Below are 27,564 nucleotides of genomic sequence, written 5' to 3' on the forward strand. Positions count from 1 at the left end.
CACTCGCGTGCGCTATCTCTCTCTCTCTCTCTCTCTCTCTCTCTCTCTCTCTCTCTCTCTCTCTCTCTCTCTCCGTTTCTTTCTACCCTACACCGTTTCTCTCTTCTTCGTGTTCTACCTTACGATTAAGTAGCTCTTCGCGTGGATCTCGTTAAATATTTTCTGGAACAAGGTTCTTTAATCTTTGCCGACTTTTCCTTCTTCCTTTTCGTTTACGCTGTTTAAATGTACTATCATTTTGTTCGAGGTTAAACCGGTGATCCATTCATCGAGAGAAACAGTTATATTACTTAAGGCATTTTTATAGATTAATTTGTTCGAAATATATGATAATCTATTACGAACGAAATGTTCATTCATTTAATCGCGTGTATATTTATGTACCCACGTAGATATAGAACGTTATGATTAATATTTAATATTTTTCGAGTCCCTCGTAGACGCGTCGCACGCGTGTTTTCCAACATATTCAAAATGGCCGTATCCACAAAAACCACTTCATGGCCGTCAGCGTAAAGATTTGCTTGGTGCGATAAAAAAAAATAAATGGGGGCTCTCTCAACCAATCGCAAAGGCTTTCGATCATATCCGACTTAATTTATTACTCGGCGCGTTCGCCTATGAATTACACGGAAAAAGAGAAAGAGATAGAGAAAGAGAGAGAGAGAGAGAGAGAGAGAGAGAGAGAGAGACGGAGAGAAAGGTCGCGTAATTTTTGTCGTTACATGACACTTTATTTGGATTAAAAAGAATAGAAGACGAGTTTATTTTTATTATACATCAAAAGCAAATAAAAATCACAAAGTCCGGCTCGTATGGCAGACATTTATTTTTCTAGATCGACAAGAAAAGAAGGAAAATAAAAAGAAAAAGAAAAAAGAAAACAAGAAAAAGAAAAGAAAAGAAAAGAAAAGAAAAAGAAAATAAGAATAATAACAAAGAGGAAAGCAAGAAAAAAAATTACAAAAAATGCAAAACGATGAAAGAATCCATAGCAAAAGTATGTCGCCAAAATCGTGCTCTACTACTTTCCACGATAACGCATAAGAGATACAGACATTTATTTTTCTAGATAGTCCGAGGAAAAAGAAAAAGAAGAAGAAGAAGAAAAAGAAGGAAATAACGAGAAGAAAAAAGAAAAAGAGAAAAAAGAAAAATAATAAAGAGGAGAAAGATAGAAAGAATACAAAACGAAAAAAGAAAAAGGGGGAAAATACAAATAGAAAAGAAAAAAAAAAGCAGAAGGATAAAAGAATCCGACCGAAAGTATGTCGCTAAAATCGCGCGCGGCTATTTTCCATGGGAACGCGTAAGAAAGTTCTCGAAATGGGGGTGGAAAGGGGTGGGATGGGTTGGTGTATGCGCACGAGAGAACGGCATTCGGTAAATGTAACGCAAAAGTATTGGACGATCGGGGGTGGAAAAACCTACCCCAATGTAACCGGGGCTGTGCTTTTCCAACAGTGTGGGATAAAAGATAGATAGAAAGAGAGGGAGAGAGAGAGAGAGAGAGAGAGAGAGAAGGAGTGATAGAGAGAGATAGAGAGAGACAGAGAGATACAGAGACAGAGAGATATAGACAGAGACAGAAAGATAGAGAGAGATAGAGAGAGAGAGAGAGAGAGAGAGAGAGAGAGAGAGAGAGAGAGAGAGAGAGAGAGAAAGAGAAATAAGAAAAGTCGGAGCAACGACGTCGTCGACGACGAAGACGACGAAGACGACGACGACGACGACGACGACGACGACGACGACGACGACGACGACGAAGACGACGGGATATCTGGGTCGAGACTCCTCGTCGCCGACGTCCCGGCGCCAGGCGTCCGTTTCTTTCCTTTTTTTGGCGCGCATGCTGGCTAGGTAAAGGGAAGGGGTACGGAGAAGGGGAAAAAACGTTGAAAGAAGAAGAAAAGTCGAAAGCTCTGGCCGGGTCTCCCGAGTCTTTCGTGGTTTTATCTTCCTAACTTTTTCCTCCCCGTTTCTTTCTTTCTTTCTTTCTTTCTTTCTTTCTTTCTTTTTTTGTTCTTTATTTTTTTTGTTCTTAGTCTCTCTCTCTCTCTCTCTCTCTCTCTCTCTCTCTCTCTCTCTCTCTCTCTCTCTCTTTCGATCACCCACCGATCCTCCCACTCTCTTTCTCTATTTCTCTCTCTTTTTCTTTTTTTCCTCGTCGGCAACAATCGAATCAGATACCTACGAAGAATTTCATTCGTTTTTCTTCATTCGAATCGTTGTGGAACTATAAAACGTACCTAATATATATATATGTATATATATATATATGTATGTATGTATGTATGTATGTATGTATGTATGTATGTATGTATGTATGTATGTATGTATGTATGTATGTATGTATGTATGTATGTATGTATATATATGTAATGCAACTTTGTTTAAAAGAAAATCACTCGATAAGGGGGGATGACCGAATGAAATTTTCTTGAAGCTTAGAAAAACATTTTTACGTTAGAATGGCACTCACCGAGAACATTCACTTCGAAGAAACGTCTTTGGTTATGGTAGACTTTTATTGGTTGAAACGAAGAGATTTTTAAGTAGTTGTTATTAAATACAAAGTAGAGGTATGTAATAAATAGGGCGAGATTTTGGTCGATACGATTGTAGTATATCTTTTCGGTATCTCGTTTTTGTTGACTCTTAGAACGTTTAACTCGTCGTCGAAGTCAGTATGAATTTAGAAATCATAGATATTAATTCAGTTTTGAATCATTTGTTACTTTTCTTCGATACTTTTTCAAATAGATATCTTGCTTTTTTACTGTGCTATTTAATTATGTATATCAATCCTTCCTAATGCAATAATTGTTTCTTCATTTTATTTTTGATAAACTCTAATTACTTTATATTCTGTATTCGAGTAAAACAATTTATGAATAGAACTGTATCCCGCTGAATTATAAAACTCTATCGATTACTTTCTGAAAACATTATTGATCAATAAATAACTATCAATATAATATTAATAAATCAATAAATAAATGAAATGTCTAGTCTGAGATGACCCGAAAGTAAAAAAAGAAAAAGTAAAAAAAGAAAACCAAAATAAAAATAATATAAATGGTAACTTAATTAATGATATTATCGCAACACGGTTAATTCGTCAGAACGGGACGAATTAATTACATAATTTTCTATATAGTGTTTGAACGAAGAAAGTTTAACGAGAGATTTTATTTTTAATCGATAATATTTTTCTACGAAATAAATATAATAGAACAGTCAGTGGTCAGAAGTATTATAGATTGATCCAATCGAGAAATTTTGCGGTATTCGAGTATATTACGCGACAGTCCCGAGCGTACGACCACAGAGTGTTGCCCGTTAGGAGAAAGTTAGGAGTTAGTTACACGAGGGCGGCCACCCCTCATCTGCATATCCGCGCTCCTTTTTTCCCCCGAGCAAGCATCCCCCTTCGTTGCTTTTCCGACCAACCACACAGCGTGCCGCTACCACCTCTAACCAACGTGCCGCTTCGTGCAACTTGATCAACAAGTGGTTCTTCGGTTTAGCGCCGGGCTTAGCGCTTCTTTAATTTTTACCAACGAAGGCACTTCGTTATTTCCCCCTTGTTATAATACTCCTTCTAATCTTTATTCTTTACGATGTAGTCGCTTTGTTCTATCACGAATATTTTTTATCTCTTTCCAGTATACTCGTAACACGGATCGTATACTCGTAATCGTCGTTCGAAACGTTCAAACTTTCGAAAAGATTTTTCAAAATGGCTACGTTCCAAACAAATAACAATAAATTATCTTTCTCTTTCAATACCCGTTTTGAAAAGTTCGAAAAATTTTTTCCCCAAACTCGAATGTTCCTTTTCGTAATTTCATTTTTCTTTTATCTCTTTTCATTATGATAAATTATATCTTGAGAATTAGCTAAATGTTATATAACACCGGACGTTTCTTCTTCTTCCTACGTTAAACGAATAGATGTTTAGATACCTCAAGAGAAGTTCAATTTCTTTGATTACGTTTCATTCAATCAGAATAGAGAACATTAAAAGACCCAGAGTTGTCAGCACTTGGCCATGTTCCAAAGGAAAGGAGCGACGGCGTAGGTACTTTCGTGAAAATCCCGGACATCGTGCTAACGAAAGTTCATGGGATGATAAAGCTAAAACGAAGGAGAGTTTTGGTGAAATAAGGAGAGAAAAGAAGAATAAAAAGAAGAAGAAGAAGAAGAAGACGAAAGATGGGGTGGTGGGAAACGAAACGAAACGAAACGAGACGAGACGAGACGAGGCAAGACCAGACCAAAGCAGACTAGACCAGACTAGACTGGACCAAACTAGACCAGACCAGACCAGACTAGTCCAGACGAGACGAGACGAGACGAGACGAGACGAGACGAGATGAGACGAGACGTTGGTATCGAACGAACTAAGAAAGGTGACTTTTCACGCGAGGAACTAGAAGACACGCGTTCATTCCACAACTGAAACCGTAATAACGGTAATAGACTAGATGTACTAGTGATGGTTTCGAAGGGAATGGAAAGGAACGTATTGAAACTCGAGTAAAAGAGAGGACGTAAGAAAAGAGAGAAATAGAGGAAGAAGAAAAAGAAAAGGGTAGTCGTAGTCGTCGTAGTCGTAGTAGTCTATTTGGTGAATCGAAATACCCTCGGTAATAGGGCCAATCGTACGAGGAAACGAAAAACTCTACTTCCGGGGGACGATGCACCGCCCCGAAAAACCAAAACACAAATGATACCGAGTATTGGAACGGTATACCGCAAAAAAAAAAGAGAGAGAGAGAGAGAGAAACAAGAGATATAAGGTTGGCTATTCGAAGCTTTTTCCTAAGATTATTTTAGGAGTGTTAAAGTATCTGCATATCAATGGGATATAATGGTAATTGAGGGTGCGCACCGTTATAAAGGATGAAAAGTGTACCCTTCTTCTTTCTAGGATTCTCCCTTTCTCTCTCTCTCTCTCTCTCTCTCTCTCTCTCTCTCTCTCTCTCTCTATCTATCTCTGTCTCTATTCGTCCGTCTCTTTCCGTCCCTCCGTCTCTCCCTCTTTCTTTACGAGAAAGAGACAAGCCTTAGCGAGTTTAGGGGAGTCACGTTTTCTTCTACCGTGGAGTTGCGTCTGGTGTATAACATAATCGGTAACACCTGCTCTCTCGAGTGTTGTATGCGTGTCTCCTCTTTCTCCACGAGAGACGATCCATTTATTCTAGCGCAAGAAGAGAAAACAAGTTGTCGGCTTCTAGTATTGAGTAAAGGACGAACAATGGAACCAAGTTTCTTTCTCTCTCCCACTCGATAATGCTTTTATCGTAATCCCTTTCGTCCCTTATTCCTACGTGAAACGAAAGGATGAACGAATGAATAAAAATGTATATTAAACTGTGGACGTCGTTGTCATCTTCGTCGTCGCTGTAGTTGTTATTGTTGTTGTTGTCGTTACCGTCGATGTTGTTCTTGTTGTTGTTGTTGTTGTTGTTGTTCTTGTACAAGTTGTCGAGTGTAACTATGTTACACTTTTCTAAGCAGTAGAGCGACGATCTTACCAGGGGAGAATAGAGTCCCCACGTTACTCATATACCATAGCACAGTCGTCCTACGTACACACGTTTAACATTTAGGGGGAGTTAATTTATGCGAAGATTGTGCGAAAGTCTTTAACTCGTATGTGTGGTAGCCATGTTGGTTTCGACGTACCCATCAAGGCATTTCCCCTTTTCGCGTACACGAACAACGCGCGACAACGACGACTACGATCTAGCGTCTATCCCTCCCTCCCTTCCACCCAGCCACCCACCCATCGACTCTCTCTCTCTCTCTCTACAACCTCTTCAGCACATTTCGCCTTCGAACACACGTGAGACTAACACACATACCCCAATCGATGTGTGCACGTTCTCTCTCTCTCTCTGTCTCTGTCTCTCTCTCTCTCTCTCTCTCTTTCTCTCTCTCTCTCTATCTCTCTCTCTCGTTTCTCACTCCGAGTGTAGCTTCAAAGCGCATGCTGCACTGCGCAGAGTTCCCGCTCCCCATCCGTCGGCAACTCGTACCCTTGCCTTACCACCCCTTCTCCTCCTCCTCCTCCTCCTCTTCCTTCATCCTCCTCTCCTCCCACATCCCTCGTTCGAAGCTCGTGCGAGCCCGCCATGCAACCCCCTACGAGGCGACTCTTATTATTTCCATTTTTCCAATTCGGTCGTAGGGCGGGTAGCGGCCGCGTTCTACCCTTCCCCTTCCTACTCCTTACCACCCTTCCTTTCTCCCAACCACCCACCTACCCCCGCCCATCTCTTACCTCTTACTCTTTTCTTGCCTCTGGCATCCCCCACCCTTTAGCCGCTCGGCCGAAGGAAAAATATCTATATTTATCTGTTTCTTCGTCGGCCGTCTCTCCCTCTCTCTCTCTCTCTCTCTTGCTCGCTCGCTCGCTCTCTTTTTCTCTTTCTTTCTTTCTCTCGTACATACACGTACCCTCTCCACTCCTTTCCTTTCCAAGCCACCCTCTCCGTCTAGCCTTCTCTTCTACTTCTTTTTTCCCACCTTCCTTCTCCGGCTCCACCGCCTTCGAGACTCTCTCTCTCTCCTCCTTACCTCCACCTCTTCCAACTTCTTTCTCTCCTCTTCTCACGGCCACCCACTACCTTCTCCGAGAGTAGGATCGAGAAAGACAGCGGTACTACTGAAAGGAGGAGAAGAAGAAAGCGAGTGAGCGAGCGAGCGAGAGAGAGAGAGAGAGAGAGAAAGAGAGATAGACAGATATATATATATATACACATAGAAAAAGAAAGAGAGAGAGTGAGAGAGAAAGAAAAAGGAAGTAAGAGACGGAGGGCACCACGACGACGACGACGACGACGACGTCGACGACGCCGGCGGCCGCGGCGAAGCGTGCGCGCCTTTCCTTGGCTCCGAGTAAGAGAGAGAGAGAGAGAGAGAGAAAGAGAAAGCGAGAGAGAGAGACAGAGAGAGGACGAGGGGGGCGATCGAGAGAGAAGGAGACGTCGGGTAGGAGTAGGAAAGAGAGAAAGACCGAAAGGGAGAGATAGATAGATAGAGAGAGAGTACGAGAGTTCGAGAGAGAGAGAGAGAGAAAGAGAGAGAGAGAGAGTAAGAGAGAGAGAACGTCGAGCTTCCGCTTCCTTATGCTCCGCCGCGGACTGCATCAACCAGTCGCGCGGTCGCGCTCACATAAGAAACTAGGATTCGAGAGGCCAGGGCCGAGAGGAAGGAACCCCCTCTCGGGCATCTCGGTTATCTCGGGGATACATTTTCGAAATTCGGATTTACAAAAAAAAAAAAGAAAGAGAAAAGAAACCGCGCGAGTTCTCTTCCTAATCGCGAAGTGATTCGCGATAATCGCGTGTCTCTTTGTTTTCTTTTCTTCCCTTTTCGGGTGCTATCCGTTTCCTCTTCTTCTTATTTTTTTCCCCTTTTTTATATATATATGTATATATTCTTCTTATATCCTTTTTATTCTTATCCCCAGTTATAACCTTCATATATTATTATTATTATTATTATTATTATTATTATTATTATTGTTGTTGTTGTTATTATCATCATCATCGTCATCATTATCATCATCATCATCATCATCATCATCATCATCATTATTATTATTATTATTGTTATTATTCTTCTTCTTCTTATTATTATTATATTCATCGTCGTCATCGTTATCGTTATCATCGTCATCTTCTTCTTCTTCGTCTTCGTCTTCGTCTTCGTATTCACGAAAAGGGAAAATCTCGCGCGCGCGTTCGCTCGTTCGCTCGCTCGCTCGCTCGCACGTTCGAAGATACGCGCTTAACGAAGTCCCCGCTGAGACTGACCGCCGACATTACCCCTCCCCACACCGCTAATACTTACATAGCAAAGAGCGATAGCTCAACGAGCGCGCTCAAAGGGAAGCACACGAACGACACTCGAACGTTCACGGAAACGGCCGAGAGGCCTTGTGGCCCGCGCCCCCTCTCCTACTCTCTTCTTTCTCCGACACCCTTTAGCGAAAAAAAGAAAAAGGAAAATAAACGAAAAAAAAAGAAAAAAAAAGAAAGAGAAAAAATCATCATGGAACGAGCAGCGATCGTCGTTAGTTCCGTTAAATTCGGAAACTCTGTCGTTTTCTTCAGGAATATCTCATCGAAATAACCTGACAAGAAGAAGATTTAAAGAGATATATAGAGAGAAAGAGAGAGACAGAGAGAGAGAGAGAGAGAGAGAGAGAGAGAGAGAGAGAGAAAGAGAAAAAGAGAAAGAGAGAGAGAAAGGGATTAAAGAAGCTTCGATGCTTCGACCGAGTGACGATGTTACGTCCTCTTATTCCTGTGCTTCCTCTTCTTCCTGTGTTTCTTCTTCCTGCCGCCGGAGATATCCGACCAGGCGGAGGAGGACCACGTTGGAGGAGAAGTTCCAAATTTTCGCACAAAGAAAAGTCGTAACGATGAAGAACGAAGATTGAACGAAGAGAGAGAGAGAGAGAGAGAGAGAGGGGGTGGGAGGGAAAGAGAAAGAAAGAGAGAGAGAGAGAAAGAGAGGAGAAGAGAGGAGAGAAGAGAAGAAGAAAGAGTCCATGTCGAGGATTATAATCTCGACTGCGATCAACCAAAGTTCCTATTTTTCACGTGTTTTAGCGACAAGTTTAGAGGTTAAGAAGAGAGAAAGAGAAATAAAGAGAGACAGGGAGAGAGAGAAAGAGAGAGAGAGAGAGAAAGAAAACGAAGACACGCCGAAACCTCGTGTTCCTACTCGAGATTGGAGAAACGAGGCGACTTCTCCCGCGCTAATTAGCCAGCCAATTAGAAAGCTCGCGGCCATGCGTAACAAGCTGCGCGCGCAAAAGTTCCTAAAGCAACGCAAAGCTTTTTTTTTCTCTCTTTATATTTGGGTTCTTTTTCTCTTTTTTCTATTTTTTCTGTTTTTTTTTTCCTTCCTTTCTCGAAGAAGCTCTCAAGTCGTCGGGGCGTAATGCTCGGAAGCATAATGATATTAAATATAACAATTATTATCGATAAGATAGGATTTAAGAAGGATAAAGCGTTTTGAATTTGGCGAGAAACCACTCGCCGATTATTACGATAGTGATTATTAGTTAGTTCGATCAACGAACGAAAATAAAAGAGAGAGAGAGAGAGAGAGAGAGAGAGAGAGAGAGAGAGAGAAAGAGAGAGAGTGAACGAGAAAACGAGAGAAAGTGAAGGAAGGACGAAAAAGAAAATGTCTTATTAAGTCCCTTAACAATCATAGCGATAGTAATAATACGATTAGCTGTAAATTGTCTTGCGATACGAGGACGAATTTCTATGGACAACAAGAGAGAAAGAAAGAGAAAGAAATAGATAGATAAATAGAGAGAAACAGACAGACAAACAGATAGAGAGAAAGAGAGAGAGAAAGGAAGAGAGAGAGAGAGAGAGAGAGAGATAAAGAGAGAGATCCTAGAAAGAAAAGGACAAGAGAAATAAATAAGCAACGTACTGTGTCTTATGGCTTCTAATTCCTCTAGGCAATAAAGAACAAGAAGAGGCTACTACTATCCCCCCAAAGCGGTGAAAAGGATTTCCGTAGAATTGTTTTTCTTCTTTATCATCGTCATCGTCATCGTCAACGTCAACGTCAACGTTAACGTTAACGACAACGTCATCATCTTTCGTTACTACTCATCACTCGTATACACTTATTTCATTTCTATTCCGATATAGAAGAAGAAAATTTTGGATTGGTATAAATGTTATAACGTTGTTGTTTGTGAACGGTAACCGTACGTCACCGTCGGAGCCAAATGATTTTCATCGTGTTCCAATAGAAAAAATGAAAATTTGTTAATCCTGAACTCGGACCTTCGCCGCCGTGGACTCGTACAAGCAATCTATCACTTATAATCCGCGTCTCGATCTTTTTAAACTCTTAATCGATTCGAAGATAAACAAATGAAGAAACAAATAATTAAATAAATAAATAAATGAATAAATAAATAAATGAATAAATAAGATATATATATATATATACACGCATACATTTTAAAAGCGTATTTAAATATACATTCCTATACATATACACGTGTACAGGTATTTTGTTAAGCTCTCGCTGTAATCTTTGATACCGAACGTTCGACTTTCTGCGAAAAAGAATTTTTCTTTTTTTCTTTCCTTGACGAATTTAAAAATTATATAAAATAAAAGTTATAAGAGTGAGAAAGAGAGAGAGAAAGAAAAGAAGGGTAGTTGACACGGTGGAAAGAAAAAGAAGAAAAATAATATATATATATACATATAAAGAAAAAGAAAGAAAGAAGAAGAAAAAGTCGACAAATATTTAATTATTCGTGAAAGAAGCGACAGCAAGATGTCCACGATGAGCGTCGTGTCGAATTCATCCGTCGAAGTCGACTCGGACTCATCGAACGATTTGTCGAGTAAGGACGAGGCTCCAACCGAGCAAAAGTTTATCCTAAGAAACGAGCTCTACAACAGCCTTTTAGCGAGCGCGTTAGGCAAGACGGTGCTGAATAGGCATCTCAATTTAAAGGAGCAAGGTATCAATTTTAATTTGGCCAACTTGAAGGACAACTTGAACGCTCTTGGTGCTCTTAAAGATTTGAAGGATTTGAAGGGACTCACCGTTAGTAGTGTCCCTGCTTTCCCGAGGAATCTCGCCCTTCATCGGGAAGATCACGACGAGGTTAGCATTTTACATATCTCGTCAAAATTATCATCTATTACACCACTTTAATTCCTCCTTTTAATTCTTGCGTCATAAACACACACACAGACACACGCATGAACACAAATATCTCTTTTACGTGCAAGATGTCCCGAAATAAGTGGGAAATATTTTATAGGCTAATTTGATTTACGTTCAAACGATAAAAAAAGAAATGAAACCCGTGCAAACTCACGTCCCATTAGACTTTCTTTTTCGAGTTATAGCGAAATTTTTGTTTTTATAGAAATAATTATTTCCTTGTATTAATGAAACTCGATGAAACGAAAATATTGAACAAAGTTTTCAAAAAATCTGAAAAATGTGAAAAGAGAAAGAGAGAGAGTGAGTGAGAGAGAGCGAGAGCGAGAGAGAGAGAGAGAGAGAGAGAGAGAGAGAGAGAGAGAGAGAAAGAGAGAGTAAGACGATCATTGTTAAGACGTTTCCATGGGATTTTATTCAAATGCAAGAAGGTCATTTCGAACATTTCTTTACTTCTAACGAAAGTAAACCAACGGGGTTCGTTAAAAAGCAACTTGAAAACAAAGTCAAATAGCACATAATATATATATATATATGAACTTTTTGTTTTATTTTTTTGACGATACACTGAAACTATCCCTAAAATATTTCCTATTCATTTTGAGACATCCTATATTTCAACCCTTATATATATATATATATATATATATATATATATATATATATAAAGTCAAGGTGTTTATATTTACACGTACATAGATACGTATATACATACATACATACATACGATATATTCATATACATTTATATACGTATGTACATATATATATATATGCAATCCCTTTTTCGTAAGGGCAATCATATAGACGTTGGGAAAGAAGGGAAACGTTTCAAGACGATGCGCGGGAGAGTGCTTCGGCTTTCAATCGCGTGCTTCGCGAGTTTGACCCAGATTCAGAAAGAAGTTTCGGTCCATCCGATTTCGATTCCTATTCTCTCTCTTTTCTGGTTTTCCTTACATTTTTATCTTACATTTAAACAAGGCGTTTTACTCTTTCTCTCTCTTTCTCCTTTTTTCTCTCTCTATCTCTCTCTCTCTCTCTCTCTCTCTCTCTCTCTCTCTTTCTCGCTAGCTCTTCGATGTTCCATTTTCGTTTAATTTCAATTTTTTTAAAACAATAACGAGACGAGCATCTATCTATATGGGAAAAGCAAAGAAAAAAATAGAGACAAGAAAAAGAAAAAAGTAAAGAAATTCGCTTGAACGATTAGGGCAACAAGTTAAGGACAAGCTGACGTGTATAACTATATGTATACATCGTCGATTAAAAAGTTAGGGGGTGGTTAGTGGCGACGAGTTTTTCCGAGTAACGAGAGCATAAGACGAGATAGTAAAAAAGAAAATGGGACGGAGGTGATATAAATTTTGTTTACCTCTGGAAAAATCTTGACAGTAATTTTTTGTTTATAACCAGTGTCTACAATTTTCTTTTCTTTTCCTTTTTTTTTCAACAAATGTTATTGTTATTATTGTTATCATTATTATCATTATTATTTAATAAATTACAATAAAATTGACTTCATTGGTTTAAATTTATTTTCCAGATATTATTATGTAAACAATTATATTTATTATTATTATTATTATTATTATTATTATTATTATTATTATTATAATCATTATTTAATAGATTTTGAGTGATTTCATTTTATTTTTGAAAGAAAAGACGTCTTATTATTTTAAAGATAATAATTAATTAAAAGATAAAAGATATAAATTGAAAGAAAATAAAAAACATTTTACATATCTTTGTGCTGTGCTTTGTTAAATTTAAGTGCCGTTTCATTAAGTTAAATATCGACAATGCGACATCAAACGCGACGTCATCTTTCTGTTGTTCCATTTTCCTTTTTTCGAACACACAAAAAAAGACTTTTCTTGGCGAGATTTTAATATTAGTTCTGGTAGAATGACTACTGAAATCTATAATGTACCTTTGATATTTCGAAATATCGCAACAAAACCAGTACAAGTAATAACCTTTCTTCTTCATTTTCTCTCTCTCTCTCTCTCTCTCTCTCTCTCTCTCTCTCTCTATTTTTTTTTCTTTAGAAAAATAAAACGAAAGACAAAGAAAAAAGAAAAAGAAAGAAAAACAAATTAAAAACCTAACGCAACTGATTTATATCAGTTAAAACGATCATAAAATATGAAATCACACGGATATCTATTAAAGTAATATTTCGATGTCGTTTTAGTTTTGAAATCGATAATATTTATTTTTGAATTCGATCGATATGTATACATGCGAAATAAAAAAGAAAGAAAAAGAAGAAGAACAAGAAGAAGGACAAGAAGAAAAAGAACAAGAGGAGAGGAACAAACGAAAAAGAAAACAAAAAAAAAAGAAAAGAAAAAAGAAAAGAAAAAGAGAAAAATAGAAATATGTTCCTCTTGACACGAAAGGATTTTCCTAAATTACACGGGGTTAACTTGCGAATATATACCGGTTTATATACGGCATTGTCGATCGTTTAGGAACGTTATTTATTTAAAGAAAGGACTGTTTTACTCTTGTTACCCTTACCTCCTGACATTTCTGTGCCAGTAAACGACGTTATCGATAATAAAACGGTGTAAGCGGAGCGAAAGGACAGCTTCGTGTCGAGCGAGCATAAGCAAGTAAGCAAGTAAGCAAGTAAGCAAGTAAGCAAGCAAGCAAGCAAGCAAGCAAGCAAGCAAGCAAGCAAGCAAGCAAGCCAGCAAGCAAGCAAGCAAAAAAGAGAGAGAGAGAGAGAGAGAAAGGTAGAGAAGGAGGTAGAGAGGGAGAAGGGACAGAAATTGCGGGGACCAAGGGCGTTTCGCGCCTTTGGGAGCGTGTAATTAAGTACCGGCTGGCAATAATGAAACGCATCATCCCCTACGCGTGGAGCTCGTCCGAGGAATAACACCCTTGCTCGTAGTTAAAGCCCACGAGAAAAAGAGTAAAAAGAGAGAGAGTGAGAGAGAGAGAGAGAGAGTGAGAGAGAGAGAGAGAGTGAGAGAGAGAGAGAGAGTACGAAAGAGGCGGGGTTGGTTGCTGCTTTCCTTCGGGGGAATTGCGATAATCGGTGCAACGATTTATAACGAGCTTTCTCACGATTCGTGCTGGGCGAGCAATTAACAAGTAAATCTGCGTGGCTGCTAATTAAATCCGTCCAATTAATCGACGTTGTTGAAGGAACGATGATCAAACGCGTGTTACGAATGGAAAATGAAGAGAGAAAGGTAGAGGGTGGTGGGTGAGGTTCTGGGTGAGGGTGAGAGAAGTATGAGAGGGAGGAATCAGTGGATAGGGGGTAGGAGGTACGGGGTGGAAAGAGTAGGGCGACGGAAAGGACGAACGAGAAAAGAAAAGAAAAGGGTAGGAAAGGGAAGAAAAAGAAAAAGACAGAAGAGTTTATTTTTTCGTCGTGGAATAGGCTCAGCGATTTTTTTCTTTCTTGTTTTTTTTTCTCTCTTATTTTTTTTTCTCTTGCTTTTCTTTTCTTCTCTTTTCTTTTTTTTTTCTTTCTTTTTCTTTTCTTTCTTTCTTTCTTTTTTTTCTTGTTTTCACGTTCGACGACGACTTATCGATTGCCTATCGTTGCCGGTGACGTTTCTCTGCTTTCTATGGTACCATGAATTCTTTATGAATTTCGCGTAGGATCGATGGCCAATTGCTTAGATAGCAACCGTTAATCTTTGTTTCATCATAATAATTATATATGGTCAAAGGAATTTTTTATCGCAGTGTATTCGACCGTATTGGATTATGGAAACGAAAAATATTGAAAAGTTTCTTACTCAAGTTCAGTCTTTTTTTTTTCGATCGATTTGAAAAGTCTAATTACTCGTCTCCTCTTGTTCTTTCTTTTTTGTTTGTTTTTGTTTCTTATTCCGTTCATTGCCGTTTATTTACACGTTTATTATCAGGTGTAAACTTGGAGTAATCTTTTTTATCATTTTCTTATAAATATTCTTATTGGGTAAAATCTGCTTCATTATTTATGTTTCATTCTGATTGACATAGAAATTTAAAGAGAGATAGATAGGTGGAGAGAGAGAGAGAGAGATTGAGAAAGAAAAAGAGAAAGAGAGACTTCCACTTTTTTTATAATATATTCTTATATAATAAAAAATACTTCATTATTTATATTTCATTCCGATTGACCTAGAAATTTAAAGAAATAGAGAGAGAGAGAGAGAGAGAGAGAGAGAGAGAGAGAGAGGCAGAGGGAGGGACAGAGAAAGATTCCGTTTTTTATATATTTTCATTAGATATAAGATGCTTCATTATTTATATTCCATTTTGATTGACACAGAAAAATATGGACTAATTTTTCTTTTTTGTTTTCTTCTTTTACCGTAATATATTTTTAATAGATAAAACGTTTCATTATTTAAATTTCGTTCAAGGTGACACAGAAATTTAGATTAACATCATTTTCCTCATTTTCCTCAGTTTCTTTCTACTTGAATATTCCTGACGAGTGCATCTCAGTCATTGCATATTTAAACTCGGAGATTGAAGAAATAATTGTATAAGTTCTTACTCGCTTAAAATAATAAATGGCGGAGCTAAATAAGAAAGAAAAAAATATATGGATAAAATTTGCAGCTGATCAAATCGGATAAGTTAAACGAGAATTAATATTAAACTAATAATCAAATTTTTTTTTTTGAACGGAATCCTTACGTTAAAAATTCTTTTATCTTGTTGCTTACAGAAAGCGTCGTTCGCGTGGTCGGAAGGTGGCGAGGATGGTGGAGGCGGTGGCGGTGGAGGAGGAGGAGGTGGGGGTGGTGCCGGTAGTGGGGGTACCGGAAGTGGAGGAACGGGCCCCACGGCAACTGGGGGTGGCGGCCTGGCCCACTGGGTTAGCGTTATGGCGGAACACATTCACAATCCGCATTCCGCAAGCGGAGTAGCCGGTATTCATCATCAACAACAGTCGCCACCTCAGCCACCTTATCCGTGGAACAACGGTCTCTCCACTGACGTAAGTCACTTTTTATTATTTTCCTTTCCTTTTTTCTATTTTTGTTTTGTTTTGTTCGTTTTCTTATTACCATACGTAGCATGTGTTTTATTTAAGAAAGAGAGAGAGAGAGAGAGAGAGAGAGAGAGAGAGAGAGAGAGAGAGAGAGAGAGAGAGAGAGAGAGAGAGAGAGAGAGAGAGAGAGAGAGAGACGTTAAATTAGATATGGCCGGAAGAGAAGACGTTCGTTTGGTTGAATCGAAAGTTGAAATAAGAGCGAAAGAAAAGGAGGAAGAGAAAAGCTGGACCGAGAAAGAGAGAGAGAGAGAGAGAGAGAGAGAGAGAGAGAGAGAAAGAGAGAGAGAAAGAGAATGAAGCTTTCTTTCTTTTCTTTTTTGCACGGCATTCTCGAGCGAAACGAGTTGTACTATCCCTGTTTTGATTTTGTTTTTTTCCTTTACCCCGCTCTCGCCTCAATCCCCTACTCCTAGTCCTCTACGCTGTCTCCGGGCGAGAGTCCTGCATAATTTAGACGAGGCTGGATTAGAGGACGACAGAGACACGGACGGAACTTTGAGCGGTAGGGAGAAAGAGAGAAAGAGAGAGACTGAGAGATAGATAGATAGATAGAGAGAGAGAGAGAGAGAGAGAGAGAAAGAGAGAGAGAAATAGAGAGGTAAAAAGAGCGAGAGACATAGAAAGAGAGAGGGAGATGGGAAGAGAAAAGAGCGAGACCGAGGGAGACAAAGGGTGGAAAAGGAGGGTGAAAGAGAGACACGCGTAAAGAGACAGAAGGAAAAAAGGGACAGTGGATGGAAGAAGGGCGTCAAAAAGGGTTGAAGATCGCTTTGCATAGCACCGTTCTTTCGCCTCGCTCTGCCTCGAGGTTGGTATAAAAAAAAAAAAAAAAAAGAAAAAAAAGAAAAGAGAGAGAGAGAGAGAGAGAAAAGAAAAAGAGAAAAGAAAAAAAATGTAAAAAGAAAAGAGAGGAGAAGAGAAGAGAAGAGAAAAAAAACAAATAGACGGAAGCGCGAAAAAAGAGTCGGGAGTGTTACGGCGAAGTAAAAAAGTTTACGTGCGAGTGAAAATGAGATAGAACGTGGCTAAAGAGGGTGGAGGAGGGTGGAAAAGGCAGAGAGAGAGAGAGAGAGAGATAGACGATCGTTTGCGTAGATATTCGTCGGTTTGCAACGTTTCTTCCATCGACTACGCTGAGATTTTGCTTTTTCTCGTTTTCTTTCTCTCTCTCTCTCTTTCTCTCTCTCTCTCTGTTTTTTTTTCCTTTTCTCTCTTTTGTTTTCTTCTTCTTCTTCTTCTTCTTTTTTTAATCTTTCCATTTCATCGTTTTTTTTTCTTCCCCAATGACGTAACCGATACACGACGGATCTTTTTTTCCTCCTCTGGATCCTCTCCTTTTTCCTCCTTTCTTTTTTTCCCCTTCAATTTTTTCTCTCGACATTCGTCCGATAAAAAACATTCGATCGTTATACTCCTTTTCTTTGAAAATGAAAATCCTTTTCTATCTCGTCGCCGCGATTGAATGAAAATATAGGAAAATCGTAAGGGACGATACGAAGAACTGAGTATATATTTAAGTTCGAGCGAAACGGAATCGGGCGTTTTGTATTTGAATGGGAATGACGGGACCACAACGGGATTCTTGAGAAACATGTCGTGTAGAACCTGTAGGAGCTAAAAGATGTATTTCTCTCTCTCTCTCTCTCTCTCTCTCTCTTTGTCTTTCTCTCTTTCTTTCTGTCTTTTTCTCTCTATCCCTACTTCTTTGGCCCTCTCGAGGAAGCACCCTGTTTTTTGTCCGTCACGGGGCCGGTAGGCGCTGGGCCATGTAGAAGAGCTATGGGATATTTCTTACTCAGGCCTTCTGGAAAAAACAAGGAGGTACGACAATACGTACCGGGGACGATTTAAATAATCCGCGGCATGCAAATGCAAGGCATGAAGATTCTCACGGGGACAGCCCATAAGTACCGTAGCGTACCGGTACGGTGCGACGATGCGTTTGCCAGAATGAAAAAGAGAAAGAGGAAGAGAAAGAAAAAGAGAAAGATTTCCTTCGAAGACAATCGAGCAATCTGCATAGACCGCATACGGGCATCAATATAAGAACGAGAGAAACTCACCCCGTTTGGGGATGACGAGGTCGAACCTCGAACTTTAGGTCCTCGATGAAATCGTCGACATTTTCCAAGTAACCCCTCTTATCGCACACACAAGAAAAGAAAATCTCGTAGTCGCGTTCACGAACTAAAGACATTAAGAACCATTTCGTCCTACCCTCTCCCCAATTTTTCTCTCTTTTCTCCATTAGATATTTCGTTGAGATCAACGAGATATAATTTCCAATTGTTATCTAACGACCGATCGATTATATTACATTCTCGTATCGTAATAAGCGCAGCTTTAACCTTTTAATAATTTCATTACGAATCTTTTTCTCTTTTTCTTTTTTTCTTTTCTGTGCTACTTAAATTACGCGAAATCAATATACGATCGTGTTTTAAATATTCTCTCTGTATCTTTCGATTCGTACTACAGTTTTGTTTTCCACCTCTTAGCTCATAGCTTTCGTGAATTTATAAGTTGCATTCTTCGAGAAGTTGCTTGCATCGAACTCACGAATACGACACGCTCCATTTAACGTTGAAAAATCGGTCGACGACGCGTAAGGAATCCTCATCTCCGAGAGATTGAGAAACAGGAAAAATATAAAGAAACGAGAAAGAAAGAAAGAAAGAAAGGAAGAAAGGAAGATAGAAAGAAAGAGAACGATAGAAAAAGATAGGGGTTGAATCGAGAGAAAGAAAAGTAGGGCAGGAGAGTCGAATGAATCGAAAGAGGCTGAGCGCGAACCCTGTAAACACGTATTCCGAGCTTGTAATCTGTCGACGCTTTCGCCCAGCGGGTGGTCAACCCTTTTTTCCTTGGGCTGCCTTTACGCCTGCCCGATCGTAATCCCTTAAAACGCTTAGAGGAGCTCTTTAGGGTAATTTTTGCTCGGGGTGGCGGTACCGTTTTATCTTCTTCCGTTTCTTCTTGTTCTTCTTCCTCCTTTTCCAGTATCATCCCTTCACCATCCCACCATACCTCACCCTTTCTCGTCCTTTCCTCGTTTTTTATTCGTCGAGATGCAAAATACCACTTTAGCCGTCCTTCTTCTTCTACTTCTTCTTCTTCTTCTTTTTCTTCTTCTGCTTCGTATGGTAACTGGAATCATTTTCTTTCTTTCTTTCTTTCTTTCTTTCTTTCTTTCTTTCTTTCTTCCGTGAGAGTCCTTGGCCTTCGGTGGTGAAAAACCACCCTTGACGAAGATTATGTAAAAGAAGAATCTCTCCCTCTCTCTCTCTATATATATATATATATATTTTTCTCTCACTCTCTTTCTCTCTCTCTCTTGTACACGATTCGCTCATCCCTTCGCTACGGTAGGAGAAAATTAAAATAATGGCTCACGGTAGACCTGACCCCTCTTAGCCACTTTTTTTTCTACTCACTCTCCTTCTCTCTCTCTCTCTCTCTCTCTCTCTCTCTCTCTCTCTGTCTTTCTTTCTCTTTCCGATCGACTTTTTTTTCTGCCATCCCTCGCTACTTCTAGCACCGCCCGAGACGAGAATGCAAATCTCGTGCAACGGCATTTTTGTCTCTGAGCTACGTGAGACAAAAAATGAAGTAAAGGTTAGACAGAGAGAAAGAGAGAGAGAGAGAGAGAGAGAGAGAGAGAGAGAGAGAGGCGTTCGGTTCATTGTCTCGTTTCGGCTACCCGTTACTACCGGAGAAACAGAGAAGAAAAAAAAATTTCTGGCGAATGGGGAAGCTAGTCGTGCTAGTTAAGAGGGTTGCGATATTTCTCTCTCTCTCTCTCTCTCTCTCTCTTTCTTTTTTCTTTTTTTCCTTTGGCTTTTGAGTATCATCTATGGATCGAATAGGTTAATGAATTTTTTCTTTCTTTTTTTTCTTCTTTTTTCTTTTTTAGTAACGTATCTCGCTGACAGGAAAAGAGAAAGAAATAGTTGGAAGGGTTGAAATCTCATTGCCTTTTTTTTTTCCTTTTTTCTTTTCTTCATCGTTCCTTTTTTTTCTCTTCTTAAAGTCGAAACGGTTATATTTTTTTCATTCCTTTTTTTTTTGGTCTCAAAAATTTTCCATCTCTTAGTCATGCTCAAACAATTCATACGAACGGTTTGGAAATAATAATTAAATTATACGTTAGTTGTTTATTCGCGAATTTATACCAGGTGGTTTATAAAAAAGACAAAAAAAAAACTGCTACCCTAATCGCAATATATGGTTGTTAGATTTTTTTATTCTTAGCTCGTGTAAAGATATATTTGTGGGATACAGAAACAAAAAATAGAAACGAAAAAAGGATATATAGTTTATTAGTTATTACTTTAAATTTATTTAACTTCAGAATGATATCCCGTTTCGACGAATTATTATAATAATATGGAAATCGAAAGTAATTTTTTTTTTTTTTTTTTTTTTTTTTGATAATTCATCCTCCGTGAAATATCATTTAAGTTATAAGTACAAAATCGTTATTATTACAAATCATAATTTTGTTGTCATCATCCTCATTATTGTTACTGTTTAGAGAATAAATCATGGAATATTTATTATAAAGTTAATAAAAAAATATTTTCATTCCTCTAAATTAAATTAATTGAAATAAATAATAAGTGTATTGAGTTAAATTAAATTAAAGATCTGATCTTAATTTTTGTTATTTTTTTTTTTTTTTTTTTTTTTTTACGTGGCATAAAGCCTAAACCTATAGAACACTAAATAAGACTAAAAAATAAAGTTATATTGTACTTAGGGACGAAATATAAGTCTCCCTAGATACACATGTCTCAAATTACAACGATGGCTCTCGTGATTTAAAATTGCCGACTTCTGAGTTGAGAATAGGGGAACACGTTTATTAAACATAAGAGAGAAAAGGAAATAAAAAACAGAGTAATCTTTAAAACAAATATTAAGTATTTTCTGAAAGTTATTTTAAAAGAAATTATATAAGAACAAATTCATTAATGAACAGATGAAAAATAAATTCTTTAAATAATTGTCACAAATAGTACATTATAGCGTAATAGTACGATTCATAAAAAGAAATACATTAGAGAACATGTACAATAAAAAACAAAGAAAAAAGAATTCTTCATCATTATATTTAAATAATTTATCTTTAAAATCCAAATCTGTCGTTTCAATACGTCAACATAATTAATATACATTTATTAAAAATAAATTTTTTTTTAAATATTATATATATATATATTATATATATATATCAAAATAGTTCATCCATTATTATTTTTAATTAATTTATCTATAAAATTTAAATCTGTCACTTTAATGCTTTAACATAATTTAATCACATCGAAAAAGGATTTCTTTTTTTAACAATTACCTCAAATGAAAGATTGTCATTTGAAATTACAGTTTGCAATTGAACTTTTTAAACATTTCATATCTTTCTCGAGCTGTCTGAAGCAATATAAGAAATGCATTCGTACAACGTGTTCGTTCAGGCCCTTTTCTGGCGACGTTGTCACAACATTTGGCCCCAAGACAGAGTTATGGGACCCTTTTACAAAATTTTCGACCATTCTAACCCTTTTCTAACATCGTCGTTGTTCCTCACGTTCATCGTCACCCCCTGTTCGTTCACGTGGAAAATATCTTTGGCCGATGTTTCTATCCTCTTTCTCTCTCCCTTTTCTTTTTTAACATCCTAGCAAAGTGAAAGTACCAACCCTAATGTTGCAACCAGTTTAGATGCTAAGATTATTTTTACTAACTAAATTTACGAACATTTATTTTCGTATATTATTTATTTTTATTAAAGTACGCTATATCGACACGCACGTAACTCTAATTGCTTCAAGAATATTAAATATAACATATATGAGTCAAGCAACTTTGGAAGATAATTTTTATATGATAGAAAAGAAACTTCGGTTGACTATAATACTGCTAGGTTTCAAACTATTATTTCTAACGAGGATTGAATTTTTTCTTTCTCCTTTCAGATTACTCAACTTATTGTTTCTAAAGATTACATACGATTAATCACAGAAATTAAAATGCGATTTCTCGTATTATTATATTAATCAAAACGAATATAAATGAACAAACAAAAATAATAATCATAATCTCTCTAACTTTGAGTATAAAATCATAAATCCGTGAAATTAGGCTTTCGCAAATTTAAAATTATAAGTCAAATTATATATACGAAGAAATAATTTATCAAGGATAATCGTAGAAATGCTGATCGTGTTATAACGGTCCCAGAGTTTAGAGATTCTTCTTAGTAAAAGAAAGTCAGGGTGTCTCACGTTCGAAACGTGACCGAGCGTAATTTATCCCGCGAACGTACCGTTAGCGGTTCAAAAAAAAAAAAAAAAGATCATCGTATCCGTTTCCTTCGAATAGTATGTATAAACGAAATAAAGAAATAAAAAGCAAAAAAAAAAAAAAAGAAAAGAAAAGAAAAAGAAAGGGAAGGAAGAAGGAAGGAATAAAAAAGAAAACAACGAGGAATAAAAATTATGAAGAAAGAAAGAAGGAAAGAAAGAAAGAAAGAAACGAAGACAAGAAGCGAGAGCGAGTGAGCGAATAAAAAAAAAAAAAATGCGAACTTCCGTGGGGCTTTTTCTTTTTCATTTTTTTTTCCTTCAATCGTTCTTTTTTTTTCTTATATATATATATATATTTTTTTTTTCTTTCTTTTTTTTTCTACATCGGGTTTATATAAGATGATGGTAGCCTTAGGGTGCGTATCAGAGGCTCGAAGGGGTGCGTATGCAGATCATCGTGGAAGTAAAATACAAAGGGCCCATAGTCTCACGCTATTGTACCGCGGCAGGTAAGATAAAGGTACTTTTGCCCTCGAGAGATGTGGCCCTTCTTCTTCCTCTTTCTCTAGCCCTACTTCGTAGTAGAATTTTAAAGAGGAAAAGAGAAAGAGAGTAAGAAAACCGTCATGGCCCTCCGTGATGTCTCTTTAATTTTTATTAATGACATCGAATTTGAATTTTTGCATCGGTGATATGGGAACCGTTCGAAAAGAGAAGAGAACCAATAGTAAAACACATATGTACGTGAGCTTCGTCTAAAAGTTCGTGCTTAAAAAGAGTACTCTCTAAGCCAGTTCTATTATTTTTTTTTCTTTTATATATATATATATGTGTGTGTGTGTGTGTGTGTGTGTATGTGTGTGTCATCGATCATAATTATCCGACACTATCCGAGGTGAGCTGAAATCGATTTTCTTTTTCTTTTTGGTTTCTTTTTTTTTTTCTTTGTTGGTAGAGGTCGATACAGCCTCTAAGAGTTAAGTCGCGCTTCGAAATTTTCGAGATTTTTCACACACGTGAAATTTCCTTTTTTAATTTCATTATAAACATTTATTTGTTTTCTAATAGTACAGCGTAAAGAATTGTGTATTTATTTTTATTGATCATAATATTGTTTTTAACGCATCTTCCTTCCTTCCGAATATATTTTAAATTTTATTACGAGCAATTATTTCGATAAGTAATTTTATTAGATAATGAGAGACCTATATTTGATATATTGAATTGTAAAAAATTATTAGATAGCGAGGCGCGTATTTCGTATGTCATTTAAGACAATGTTAACATATGTTTACATTCTTATACATTCTAAATTTTATTATAAACAATTGTTTAGATAGTGAGATTCGAATTCTATATCCCACTTGAAAGAAATTTTTAACATACAATCGAATACGATATATTCATCAATTTATTATAAACAATTATTAAACAAGAACTCGTATTCTCCACGTCGCTTGAAAGAAATTTTTAACATACAATCGAATACAACATATTCATCAATTTATTATAAACAATTATTAAATAAAAAAGACTCGTATTCTCCACGTCGCTTGAAAGAAATTTTTAACGTACAATCGAATATAATATATTCATCAATTTATTATAAACAATTATTCTACGTGTCACTTAAGACGATTTAAAGATATATCAATATCCTAAATAATAAACATGTATAGGGAACATGTAAATTAAATACGAATACGGTGGTCGCGAGAAAGTAGTAAAAGAAGAAGAAGAAGAAGAAGAAGAAGAAGAAGAAGAAGAAGAAGAAGAAGAAGAAGAAGAAGACGAAGAAGAACCAAAAGAAGATAATTTTTTAATTAGCGGCCATTACGAGATCCGAAGGAGACGTCGTAAAGAACGGTCGCCCCTTTCGGAGAGGCGCAGGCGTCCACGGTTCAAAGGAACGAATTAGTTCTCCTCGGGTAGATGTTGTCGGCTCATTAAAAGGCTCGCGGATAGAAGAGAACGTAACGGAGAAACAGTAGAGCCAGTGTTTTAGTGGGGCCACGTGTTTTTCGAATGACGAGTAGCAGACGCTACCGTGGTTAGATCGATCGATCGAAGACCGAGCATAACGTATTTCGTGGGAAAAAGAGTAACGTACCATTTCGTCGAATCGTTCGACGAATAATTTTATACCAATCTTACCGATGATGAAAGTTAAACGTTATATAGGTAAATATACATATGTAGGTGACATGGTCTTAAATACATCGATCGGTAGTCGATATTTATTTTTATTGACACCAGGCAATATCGGAATGATATATTAATACGTAATTTTATTCGTAATAATATCAATACGAATCCATTAGATCGATCAAGATCTATTAACGTGAATTATTAAAAAGAAGAAAGAAGAATTCCGTAACTTCAAGAGCGAAATTTCAAATCCAACAAATAATCGAGTCGTTCGGTTTTCCTTTTCTTTCCTTTTTATTTTCTTTCTAATTTAATGTCAATCGATAATGGAAAACAAATTTATAAATAGTTGATATAACAAAGCCGTAGGATGTGTAGATCAGAGATGTTGACTGAAGATGAAGTAAAGGAGCATATAGGAGAGTGAAAGAGAAAGAAAGAGAGGGAGAAAGAGGGAGAGAGAGAGAGAGAGAGAGAGAGAGAGAGAGAGCAAACGAAGAGGCCGCTTATCGTGCTAGGATTTTCTCGAGAAACTAGGTACCTACTTACCCATCTACCTACCTACCTACCTACCTACCTACCTATCTACCTACGTACCTACCTACCTACCAACCCATGTACCCTACCATCGTATGTGGAGTACGCGCGAGAGGAGAATCTTATTTCTATCCGCACGAGAAAGCTGGCATAAGTGAAAATTCAGAGAAAGCTCGACGAACGCGACTTGAACAACTTCGCCGATTAAACTTTTCAATTCTTTCTTACGTCACAGTTTAGATCTCCAACAAGTTCCATAGTAGTTCTCCAAGGACTTTCAACTTTACGAAAGAGAGAGAGAGAGAGAGAGAGAGAGAGAGAGAGAAAGAGAGAGAGAGAGAGAGTGGGCGAGAGAGGGAGATAGAGAAGTGGTAGGAGAAAATTCAGCCAAAGTTCGTTACTAAAAGCTGCTTAGCTATGTTTTCGCGTCTTCTTTTTCGGACCACCGTAGGTTTCCTTTTCTCTTACCGAATTCCCTCTAGACGAGGATGAAGAAGAGAATAAGAAAAGGAGGAAAGTAAAGGAAAGTAAAGTAAAGGAAAGGAATGGAAAGGAATGGAAAGGAAAGGGAATAGTGAAGGGTGAAGAGAGCTAGCATCTGTCCGAAGAAACAGAAAAAGGTCCTGGAAATATCAGAATCGATATTTGACCCCGGAAAAGGATGAGGCGAGAGAACGTAGAGAAAGAAAGAGAGAGAGAGAGAGAGAGAGAGAGAGAGAGAAAAAGAGAAAGAGAAAGAAAAGCAAAAGAAGAAAACGAGAGCAACGCTGCTTGCTGGACGCTTTGAGGAGCCATAGTTGCCAATGTCCCCGCCATTTTCCTGATATTTGATAGATTTCAAAAGGAACGTTCCTTCTATTCGTAGTCTCCTCTCACCTCACCCTCCCAACCAAGCAACCAACCAACCAACCAACCACCCACCCATCCACCCACACTCCACCCACTCCCGTATCTTCCCCACTACCACCCCTTTTATATCGAACATGGCAAAAGGAAGAAGGCTCGACGAGACTATTGGAAAAAATAGATTGGAGAGAGAAAGAAAAAGAGAGAGAGAGAGAGCAGAAAGTCGTCGTGGTCGATAATAAAACGTTACGTGTATATAGTGGCAAAGGGGGTGGAGAAGAAGGGAGAGAGGGTAGGATGGGGTGTCGTAAGAGGTATAAGGGATGGTTGGGGATCGGGTTGGTTGGAGGTGGGCGCAAAAGGAGGAGGAAGAACGAAGAACGAATCACTACTTTTTCTTTTTCTTTTCCTTTTTTTTTTCTTTTTTCCTTTTTCTTTCTTCCTTTCTTTCTCTCTTTCTTCGCTTTTTTCTTTCCTTTTTTTTTTCGCCTTTTTTTTCTCATTCAAACGGGGAATCACGCGATCCGAAGAAAAAGTTTTTGCGTAGTTTTGAAAAAAAATTAGTTACGACGCGACGGAACGGACGTTTGCAACGGGGGTAGAGCTTCGGCGATAAAGTTCTCTCTCTCTCTCTCTTTTTCGTTCTGTTTCTTTTCTTTTTTTTCCTTGTCGTATGTACGTTCTTCTTCTTCTTTTTTCTCCCTTCGATGTTCGTTCGTTCGTTCGTTCTTTCGTTCTTTCGTTCGTTCGTTCGTTCGTTCGTTCGTTCGTTCGTTCGCCCAATATAGTTGACAACGAACGCAAGTCGATGAAAAGTTTGAGCGTATCGTCGTAGACAACGAGGACGAATACGAAGACGAAGACGAAGACGAAGACGAAGGCGAAGACGAAGACGAAGACGAAGACGAAGACGACGACGGCGACGATGAGGACGACGAAAACGACGAGAACGAGGAGGACGATGACGACGACGTTGAAAGTAAGTACTACTACGTCGCCTATGGACGATAATGAAGATCGATATAGGTAAAGGTAAAAAGAAAAAGAAAAAGAGATAAAAAAGAAGAAAGAAAGAAAGAAAACTAACCGAACGAGGGTAAATGCACTTTCGAAAGCTACGATCGAAATCCACGTCGTCCGTCCGAACGTGTTTCGCCAAAGGAACTCGACAATTCTCTTAATTATTTATCGATCCTAAATTTATCAAACAATGAATACGAAAGAAAGGAAGGGAAAGAGAAGAGGAGGAGAAGAAGAGAAAAAAAGATGAAATAAAAAGGAATGAAATGAAATGAAATGAAATGAAATGAAATGAAAGGAAGAGAAGACGAAAGAAAAGAAGGAAGAAAGAAAGGAAAAGAAAAGAAAAGAAAAGAAAGGAAAAGAAAAGAAAAGTAAAGTAAAGTAAAGAAAAGTAAAGAAAGTATATTGCTATGATGAAGGGATGATATGTACCTTAGTACTTACATACAAGTGAGAGAAAGAGAGAGAGAGAGAGAGAGAGAGAGAGAGAGAGGAAGGGAAGGAGAGAGAGAGAGAGAGAGAGAGAGAGCTTTTTTAAGAGAGAACTAGATACGTATAGATACGTACATACGTATGTAAGTACATATATACATACATATATACATACATACATACATACATACATACATACATACATACGTATGTACGTACGTACGTATATACTATTTCTTTCCTTACCGAAAATTTTCCGCACCGTAATTTTTCGTTTCTCGCGGACGCCGAGAGAAGAATATTTATATAAACCGGACGGAGCGGCAAGAAGACGGCGAGAGGCAACGCGAAAGCGAATTACGTTCTTGTTCGTACTTGGATGAAAACAGAAAAAGGGAGAAAAGGGTGGAACTTGCGGAAGAAAAAAGGAAAATAGGCCAGGATCGATATTGAACCGAGAGAAAAGGGAGGAAGGAGAGCGAAGGGAGAGGGAAGGAAAAAGAGAAAAAGAGAA

General features: G+C 37.9%; 1 protein-coding gene across 3 annotated transcripts in view; it reads left to right on the plus strand.

Moving 5' to 3' along the window:
• The window catches only part of LOC122636596 (zinc finger protein rotund-like), a 179,652-nt gene that overhangs the window by 55,864 nt on the left and 96,224 nt on the right, over nucleotides 1-27,564 (plus strand). The window contains exons 1-2 of one of the 3 annotated variants that reach the window (XM_043827989.1): nucleotides 8,503-10,677; nucleotides 15,430-15,702. In XM_043827989.1, the coding sequence (XP_043683924.1) occupies nucleotides 10,342-10,677; nucleotides 15,430-15,702 (609 nt within the window). In that variant the 5' untranslated portion in view covers nucleotides 8,503-10,341. Of the gene's footprint in view, nucleotides 1-8,502; nucleotides 10,678-15,429; nucleotides 15,703-27,564 lie in introns of those variants that run through there. The other 2 variants (XM_043827981.1, XM_043827999.1) reach the window with 2 other exon arrangements.

The sequence above is a fragment of the Vespula pensylvanica genome, chromosome 1 (assembly GCF_014466175.1).
Source record: "Vespula pensylvanica isolate Volc-1 chromosome 1, ASM1446617v1, whole genome shotgun sequence".
Taxonomy (NCBI): domain Eukaryota; kingdom Metazoa; phylum Arthropoda; class Insecta; order Hymenoptera; family Vespidae; genus Vespula; species Vespula pensylvanica.